At 40.3% G+C, this 10365-nt stretch overlaps 1 protein-coding gene across 1 annotated transcript; it reads right to left on the reverse strand.

The window, feature by feature from the left end:
* Window positions 1–2521: 2521 nt before the first annotated feature.
* LOC149830076 (RGG repeats nuclear RNA binding protein A-like) lies at window positions 2522–9872 on the reverse strand. The gene is made up of 6 exons (XM_090016305.1): window positions 9468–9872; window positions 7507–7885; window positions 7219–7354; window positions 3232–3390; window positions 3048–3110; window positions 2522–2963 (listed from the first exon to the last, which is right to left on the reverse strand). Exons 1-6 carry the CDS (start codon window positions 9631–9633, stop codon window positions 2793–2795), a joined length of 1074 nt encoding a protein of 357 aa, XP_089872431.1. The 5' UTR covers window positions 9634–9872; the 3' UTR covers window positions 2522–2792.
* Between the last annotated feature and the right edge of the window lie 493 nt (window positions 9873–10365).

Raw genomic sequence — 10365 nt, forward strand, 5'->3', positions numbered from 1 at the left:
ATTACAATAAATTCTTTAAAATTATTATTTTTTACACCATTATAGATCTCCAATAAGAGTCATTAACAAGACAATAGTCTACTTTAACCCTTTCTAATGATAAATCATCAACGGCAACAACCAAATACAAATACAACAAGAACAACAAATATATATATCAACAAAAAAATACAAGAAAACATATAGAACTCACTTTTCATTCTAAGTTTTTGGAGACCAAAAGACAGAAAAGTTGACCAAAAAGTTGCCAAATGAATTGCACAGGAATTGCTGCAAAGAGAGGAAAAAGTGTTAGGGTTCTAAAGGAATAAAGGTTAAGGTTCTAACGAGAAATAAAAAAACAAAGTCAATGATTTTATATATGAATCAGAAAACATGTGAAGGTAAGAATATTCACAAAATGACAGTGATTTAACATGAGCTTTACATACAGTATTTGCAATATTCATGTTGTACATTTGCAACATCCTGACTTTATATGATTTTAGTTAAGAGAGGTTTGCATGTTACGTGTGTGAAGGTCAAGACGTCTGTAAATGTATGAAGCAAACCAGCTAAGGTAAAAACATTCACAACACACATTTAAAGACGTATGTACAGACTAAGAACCTTATGAGACATGATGAGATTCAAGGATAGAGAAGATATTCTTGATTGGATAAAAAGAACTTCCAACATCTTTGACATTGCCCACCAGTCTTAAAAACCAAAAAACTCTATGCAAAACTGTAAAATAAGATAATCATTTCAACATAAGCTACCGCTAGGAAAATTTTGTTGGCTGCCTTATTTCAGCTTCATCATTAATCCCTTTACCTTTCAGTAGTATCTTTATTAACAAATGATCCACATATTTGCTAGCAAAATACTCTCTTGTGAACAGTCATTGATCCCATCCAAAGAAGAAAAAAAGGCTATGGGGACCTAATCAAGGAACAATAGAAATAGTGCCAAAAAGGCTGAAAATGAGACAAGTCCAGTAGAGAAAAAGGTTGGATACATAAAAATTGACTTCCGCACCAAGATAAGGTATATCCTATTATCTGTTTCAAAAAAAAAAAAACGTTTCCAAAAAAGTTTTATCCTATTATCATTTGAAGGAGGATGTAGCGGGAGGATGTAATTGTTCCTAAGCATAACAATATCTAAGATCACTCAACTTTCTTTAAAAGAATAGAAGTGCATTTAACTATTACGCTATGGGAGATATTATAAACCTGAAAATTAGTGTTGTGTGACCAAGGAGAATATCAAAAGCTTCTAGTAACCAATTTGATCCATCATATGAAATGTGAATAAATATAAGTCATTTTCTAATTGAGGCAATTTATTTTAAAGTATCAAAGAGACGGAAATTTTAGGCAATTGGACTTTCATTAATAAGGCATTGATGACGAAAGACCCAAAGCAAAAAAGCTAGTAAACAAGAAAAGCGAAAGAAGTTTCAGACGGGCACATTCAAATTAGCCATGTTACGACTGTTGGGCTCTAAGCCAAACTATATGCCCATAGTTAAATATGTTCTCAACTAGGTTGCGCTACATCAAAGACCTGCACGAAACTCATATTTCACTTGTCATCACAGTAGTGGCAACAGCCATACAAAGCCTGAGAGCAAATTGTCATGGCATTTTTGGATTTAGCGTAAATGGTGAAGAGAATCAGAAAAATCTTTCTCATCATTACATATGACAGCACGCAGTTTTGAAACTAAGAACTGGGTTAATGTATCATATTTGGCACATGGACAGGCATACAAGCCCACATGCATTGCTTGCTTGTTTTACCATCAAGTAAAATTACAGTTTGAAGTTTCCACTGTAGTCAGTGCGTCCTCTCAACTAAATAGACGAGTCTAGAATTCCATCTCCAATAGTCAGTACCCAACACATTGAAAACAAGGCAACATCCTTCAAATTTGTCCAGCTCAGGGGCCCGGTTGGCTCAACAGTAAATATATAATACCAAAAGTCTCAAACTAATGTGATCTCAATAAAAGAAAAAACATGCGGCTACTACTTGCTACAGCTCCATGTCTTTAATTTCCCTTGAGGACCGAGGTCGGCTAACCAAGCAAACCCCACACCCCCATCCAACCAAAAAACAAAGGAAACGAAAATTTTAAACATTCTTTCATTTCCCCGGAAGCATATAAAAATTTGTGGATCGACGCATGGACCCCATGCCTTGATCCAACCTCTATGCAACCGACCACAATCGGACTTGAGAACCTCAGATCCTCATATCTTAGATCCGAGGTAATCCTCAAAGCTTCGTGATCAGCAATATCAGGATTGTCGTATTTTATTAGTAATGGTGAACCCCAAAAACATCATTACTATATAAATGGTCTATCCTGCTAGCTCATGATATATAAGATCCTCAAAAGCATCACACAATACATGAAAAATGGAAGAATCACGTTATGATAAGAACACTAACAACTGACAAGCATAACACCAGACCAAACTCGAAACTTGAAGCATAACACACACTAACACCACTAACAATTGACAAGAAGTTTTAAGTTAAAACTTGAAAGCATAACAATTTGGCTATGACAATTCTTAATGACATTCTACCAACGAAAACACCAGAACAAAATTGTTGGTAAATTCAAGCAACCCATGGCATGGCATGAATGGTAGCACTCAAATATACATCATTCTAAAATAAAATTAAATCTTCTTGAACACAGGAAACCTCATTATTCTTATGGATCCTTGCATGGACTCGTTGAAATACAGAAAATAAGAAAACTAAAGAGACAGGCATCTGATTGCAAGAAAATTCTACATCCCCCCTAATGTGGGGAACTGTCCTGGATCTCCAATAGAAGGAGCAGCTGGCATGTTTGTATCACCACCAGCAAAGCCCCCTCTAAAACCTCCACGACCTCGCCCTCTAGGACTATAGTACCTTTCTCCTTCAGATGGCTTTAGGAACTCATTGATACTAACAGCCTTCAAGGAAAAGATGAAAGAAATTCTTGTCATGCATAATCATGAACAGATACACATTCAAATTACATAGATATAAAGACGCACCTTTTTTATCCTTTCATCCTTCTCTGCACTTTCCTTCCGTCTAGCTAAATCTTTCTCAGATCCCTATCAAATGCCAAACATGAAAACAGATTAACAATCTCAGAGACAATTACCATTACACTATGCATGAAAAGAGACTCAGCATCAACTAATTAAGCTTGAAAGACTCTAAGAGTACACTTACCAACTTAATAAATACATCATCATTGCCCTTCTTGACAGAAAGCTGATGCATAGACTCAAGCTCCTTGTCTATAACAACTTTCCTCTCCTCAATCTTCACTGCAAGTAAAGCTTTCCTCTTTTCCTCCAGTATTTTTTCATACTCATCCAGGGTCATTTCCTTTTCAAAAAGAATGACGATGTAAGTGAAGGGTAAGGTAATGTGCACCATAATTCAATTTAAATGAACCAATCAGAAACATATGCAACCAGTGGCGGAGCCACGTATTGGCCAGGGTGGGCAAGTGCCCACCTTGACCCTGAAATCCCCAATAAGGGGGGGATTAGGTCAGGGTGGGCAAGTGCCCACCCTGTCCCGAATGTTGTGCCTCTCTCTCTCTCTCTATATATATATATATGTATATATATATAGAGAGAGAGAGAGTAGAGTAGAGAGTAGCTGCTTGAGCACGTGCTTCATTATGCTGACCGTCCATGATATGCTTGGACAGTCAGCTCAAAAAAAACCATCAAAAACGGATCAAACAGTGCCAAAAGGGCTTTAGTGGCGCACTTGGAGCGCCACTAAAGGTTCCAGTGGAAAATGGACCTTTAGCAGTGCTCCAATTGTGCCACTAAAGTCCTGAAGGACACACGCGGCATTAGAAAATTCTAAAGCCGCGCATGTCCCTTGGGGCATTAGCGGTGCACTTAGAGCGACGCTAAAGGTCCCAGTTCCGCTGGGACCTTTACCGGCACTCCAAGTGCGCCGCTAAAGCCCCTTTGGGTGTTTTTTGAGCCATTTTTTATGGGATTTTTTTTGTTTTGCTGACCGTTAATCAAGCGCGTGATGGACAGTCAGCATGATCAAGTAGGTGCTCAAGCACCTATTGATCAAGCAGCTACGCTCTACTATATATATATATATATATATATATATATATATATACACACACACACACATTTGTGCCCACAGTGATTTGAATTTTTGGCTCCACCTCTGCAAGAAACCTAAATGACAACTAGTGGTAGATGTTCTTTGTTGAAGAACCATGACATATCATTCTTCGATTACAGTGCATTGGTTAATATGACACACATGATATAAGCAGTTGTTACATAATTGCTGACAGACATATTTTAGGTGGCATTTCAGAAGTTATACTGACACAATTCAGAGAACAAGAGAAAAGAAGAACAACCTTGCAAAAATAAACAGAAAAAAACAGCATCTTAGGACATCAGCTATAAATCAGAGAATCAGCATAAGGAGTCCACACCATAAAACTGGAACGACTTATACCTTTACAACCTAATAAGTTATTGCATGAACTTACAGATACTTGCATATTCAATGGACATTTCCTTAGACATAAACAGAAAACATAGAAAATACTTTCAAATCAAATATCAGGAAAAATGATATTTGTGATTATTAGAAATGATTATCACGCCCTAGAACATTTCACAGAGGTTCGGCACCATGACAGAGTAAGAATCCCTAAAAACAATAACCACCTACATATTAACACAAAGAAACCAAAAACAATAATACAAAGAAACCCACAAAACAGTAAATACCTATATATTAAGAAAAAGCCAAAGAAGAAGATCCCATTTTGCTAAGAAGACAGAAGAAAGGAGCACAGGATGATTACGATAAAGGAGATTTATATTTAAAAAAAATAGAAAAGGTTAAACTGGTGGATGATTGTTTTAAGGGTTTAGTAAGCAACGAAGTAGTGACTATGTCACATGGGTGCGGGTGCGGGTGTGGGTGCGGGGATTTGGCACTTCCAAAAAACCCGGGTGCGGGGGTGCGGCAGGGGCAAAAATGTAAATATATATATAGGGGGGTCTGGGGGTTCCCCCCGGCGCGGGTCCCATGGGCAACAAAAGCACAAGCATTCCTTGAAGAATGGCTGTTGACCGAGTCATCGATGAACCAAGTCCTTGGCATCGACGATTTAGCTAGACAGCGCGCAATGGTTTGGTCATGGATCGACCAACTTGGGAATGTGCGTGTCACAAGTTCCTGCCCTTATGAGGATGGTGTTTGTGGGACTCACATGGGGAGTTGAAGTGGCCAACTCTGGTGCTCAAAATCCAAGCCCTGTTAAAAAGGCAAATACCCACCCCGCGTAACCTTGGTGACTTCTGAGCGGGTCAACAGTCACCCCGCCTTGAATACGCACTATGTAGGTTCGACTAACTTGTTTCAAATGATCGACTAACTTATTAAAAGCAAGTCAGACTCAAGAGTCGCCCAAAAGAACCAGTTATAGACTATAGTCGAGTCGAGTGAGTCTGCCAGAATAAAACAAAGAGCTATTTTGAGTGTGGTTGGAGAGTGCTGAACTGAAATGAAAGGTTCGGAGCGCGTGACAGCCTGGCACTCTATGGCTTTTTCATTTCAAAAAGCTGGAAGCGTCATCCAAAAGCAAAAACAAAAACAAAAAGGAGGAACTTCCCATACATACAACCAGTGACTAGTTGTCGCATTACGCCTGCCAGTCTCCCAAGCGTCGAACAAAAAACACTTCTTTGAAAATGAAAGGTCACATCAACCACGTCACGTAAGTCCAAAGACATATGAGGACGATGGAATGATCATTATCCTGGGCTTAGGTCTGGGCCTGGGCATTTTTTTTTTAAAATTCTGCAGCCCATTTCATAGGGCAAAATTTTAAAAAAAAAAACCAAAAAAATGGACGAAAATGACCCTAGGTGCGGTCAACGCACCTAGGGTCGGGTTGACCGCACCCGGTGCCGCACCCGCACCCGCGTCGAGTCGTGTCGACGCGGGTGCGGCACCCTGCTAGCCGAATCCCTGTGACATAGAGTAGTGATGGGAGTGTAGTGAAGCTCGGTGAACAAGAAATACAGGTGGATGATTGTTTCAAATATTTGGGATCTATCATTCAAAAATATGGAGAAATTGATGGAGATGTAAATCATGGGATAAAAATTGGGTGGATGAAATGGAAAAGTGAAACTGGAGTGTTCTGCGATCGTAGAATGCCAATGCGGTTGAAGGGAAAGTTTTATAAGACAACTATTAGGCCCGCTTTACTATATGGTACGGAATGTTGGGCTGCCAAGAGACATCATATTCAAAAAATGAGTGTAGCTGAGATGCGTATGCTTAGATGGATGTGTGGAAATACAATAAAAGATAAGATTCAGAATGAGGAGATACGTAAGAAGGTAGGCGTTGCACCCATTGAAAATAAGATGAGAGAGAATCGTTTACGGTGGTTTGAACATATTCGACGAAGGCCTAATGATGCTCCAGTTAGAAGGATGGAGAAATGGAAAAATATATTAGTTAAAAGAGGTCGGGGTAAGCCTAGGAAGACATGGATGGAGATGATAGGAAAAGGATATGAATGCTTTGAACCTCACCGAGGACATGGCATTGGATAGAAATGATTGGAGGAGAAGGATTCATGTGGAAGACCCAGAATGATTTTCTTTTTTGGTTCATATCGCCAACCCCAATTGTTTTGGGATGAAGGCGTAGTTGTTGTTGTTTGTTGTTGTAGAAAAGGTTAAACTGATGATCCCTTTCTTACAGGTCAGTTAAACAAACCAACCTTAGAGAAGCAGCAGTTATGAACTTCTCAAGAAAAAATGTTCTGGTTCTCAAATTTTGAGATAGATTTGGTCTCTCAAAAATCTTGCAAGAGTCTGAGTTCGCCACGAAACATTTCTGCAATTTCAACTAAGTGACTGCAGTTCAACAAGATGATAAAAGAGAAATAGCTATGTGGAAGACTTAGGACATGTCATCAAGAACAAGGCCCAAAATCACTTAAGATATTGGAGAAAATTTACTTTCATCAACAAGCATGTCAATCAGAAACACGCTGTGAAGAGGGAGGAGATAGTGAGGTATTTTTTCCATACAAACAGATCCTCATGGAATGCACTATCCATGATACAACTAAATAGTTTGATGCCCCATTGCAGCTTGGAAAGCACCTGGAATGCAAAAAGAACGGAGTACCTTGTCCTCTGGTTCCCTTTCTTCTGTTTCTTTAGAAACATCTTCCTTTTTTGCTTCTGTAAGAGCATCTTCATTTTCTGGCTCTTTATTAGGTGTCAAGCTCTTGTCTTCAGTCACTATTAGTAGCTCAGTTTCCCTGATTCATTATAGATATCAGGACAGTAAATAACATGACAATAAAGTTTGCAGGTGGGGCATGAAATTAATGAGCATCATTTTCATAAGGGCTAGAAGGGGCGATACACATAATCACAAGCCTGTGACTTGGAAAGGAAAAATCTACTCAACTGGACAAAGACCTCATCAGTTGGAGTTCCCCAATTTCCTCGACCCGTGCCTTCTCGTTTAAACTCAATGCCACGACCCGTTCCACTCCGATGCTCAAACTGCCTTCGTGGTCGTTCTGAATCACCTGTCTCTCCATTTCCATAACCGCCACGACGTCCACCACGGTAGGGAGCACGAGGGCCACCATAGCCACCACGACTCCTTTCAGAAGGCCTCCCAACTTCTCCATCTTCACCCACATTTGAACCTCCTGAGAACCCATTATTATAGAAACTCCCATTGCTATTGAAATCTCTGAAAGGCGCACTTCCACGTCCTCCCCCACGGCCACCTCGGACACCACCACGGACAGAAGGAGGTTCATTTTTCGCCTTGCTCACTGTTAATTATGAAAATAGACAAATTGTTAAAAAGAAAGAAATGTAGTAGAAGATAGAACCAACTAAAAAGCACATGCAAAATCTGCAGTTGGTAACTATATGGGCTCTCATCCATATACAATGGATCTGAAACCATAGGTGACCTAGAGAGCCCTTGCCCCGACTAAATGGTCACATTCCGTATGAGTGTCTAAAACATCGATCCACTCTGAGTAAAAAAAATCCACAGTTACTGATCCAGCTTGGATTCAATTAAATTGGATCTGGCTTGGGGTCCCCCTACCTAGCCCACATAATGCCCAATTCAAACACCAACATGTCCAGATGTGAAGAAGTCGCCCTCGTCTACAACAAAACCAAGCCAAATCCAGCCCTCCTACCTCCCTAACAACATTGCTAAGCCATTTCCTTGCTAATGCCTTGCCGAACTTGTCACTAGAATACTTAGACTCTGTTTGGGATCCTGTATTTGGCGAAGGACAAATACTGGATATTTCAAATCCAGAATCTGGGAACTTTGGTAGTTGCCAATAACCACCACTGTTTAGTAGCAGGTATTTGGCAACAAGCAAGAGTTTCCATCTCCTAGCCAGCTACTAGCTCCCAAACAACCATTTACCACTAAAAAAGAGTTGGGGAGAAAGATGAGAAGGAATTTGGGAATGTTGGAGTTGGAACGAATAAGGGTTGTAGCTGGACTTGGAATATGGAAGGGATTTGAAGCTGCCAAATCCCATCCCACCTCCTAGGATTTTCCATATCCAAGCTCCCAATAATTGGTGGGTGTTGGGGATTCGGTGAATCAACTTCAATGATCACCAACTATGGGCTCCCAAACAGAGCATTAATATATAAAGAAAACAATACAAAAGCAGACCTCATACCCCATATGGAAGTGAATGGTGCTTTTTCACGAACATTCCACTGAAAAAGGATAACTTTACTATGACCAACTTTCCATTTTATAATGAGCATCTAGCTTAGGGGTCCATATGCAGCCTAACCTCACCAACTCAACAGTGCTGAATGTTATTAAAATGAAATATCACAACAAGCCTTTTCAAGCACTTCCGTTATCTCTTTACATATTACATAGCCAACAACAAGCCCAAGCCCGCTCAACCTCCAAACAGAAGAGGCATTGTATATTTTAATCAAGTATAAGAAAGAATGTGGGCATCTAATCATTCAGCTTAAGCATATATATATTTCCGACACAAAACCACATGGTTGAAATGACATAAATTACTTCCATTAGATCCAAATCAGGGACTTAAAATAATCTTCGCCTCCAAGTTGCAATCTTTTTCGAGCATCTAACAAGAACTGTAAGACTAACTTGTGCAGTAAGCTCAGCATGACTAAATTCGCCAAATCACAGGAATTCTCAAACCAAAATGCCCACAAAGAAATTCGGAAAAAGGTGAATCCTAGCCAATTTACTACCACACGAGAAATATACAAAATAATCAACTATAAAAGAGAAAAAAAACTAAAAGAAGCAGTTTTGTTCCACAAAGAAGGAAAGAAACACGAGAATAAGAAAGGACGAAAGTTAACGAGTTCCGAACATCAACTCACCGGCCTGCGCCGGCGGCAGGGGCTTAGTCTGGAGATTCGCCACGGCCGGAGCGGGGGGCTTCTTCCCGCCTGATACCGCCGGCCCAGCCGCCGCCTTGGCGATGAGCTGGGACGGGTCGTCGTTGTCGTTGTCGCCGAGCAGATCGAACGGGTTCGCGGTCGCCATCCTCCTCCTGGTGAGGGAGAAACAGATATACACAAAACCGACGACCTCGAGAGGATCGGACGGACGGAATCGATCCCTCCGAACCCCTAGTTCACCCGATCGCCGTTCATCGTGGAGCTGCACAGGCGGCTCCTTACTGCAGAAACCCTCGCATTATCTTTTCAGGTTAGGGTTTTGGAGGAGGAGGAAGAAGAAGAAGAAACCCTAGATGGTCTCCACAGAAACCCTAGATGGTCTCCACAGTGACAAAGGGGAGGCCTCTTCTATTTGTTTTTGTTTTGTTGTATTCAAATAATTTATTAAGCATCAAATTACCCTCCTCCCCCCCCCTTGGTGAAGGACAAGATTAATCTTCCACTGAAGATTTATCATTCGACCCTCCAAAACCCTAATTTTTTTTTTTTCCTTTTTATTTGTTGGTTTCTTTTTTTTACAGACAAAGCTGGGGTTAGGTAGAACCCTACCAGTTATACAACCATACCATATGTGGTTCGAACTTGCAACGTCCCAACACAAGGTGACAACACTAAATGCTCCTGCCAGACAAGCATAGCCCCGTTGGAATTTTGTTTATTTTTTTTCAGCTTTTTGACAGTCTTTTTCTTATGACGAGAAATCCTTCAACCAGGTAACTTAAGGGCATGTTTGACGCCTCATCAAAGAACGAACGAACATAAAAGAATGCATGTTTTGTAATTGTACTAAGGCCAACGTTTGTTTTGAATGTATAAA

Source organism: Nuphar pumila, chromosome 8, assembly GCF_984573655.1.
Source record: "Nuphar pumila chromosome 8, dmNupPumi1.hap1.1, whole genome shotgun sequence".
NCBI classification, from domain to species: Eukaryota; Viridiplantae; Streptophyta; class Magnoliopsida; order Nymphaeales; family Nymphaeaceae; genus Nuphar; species Nuphar pumila.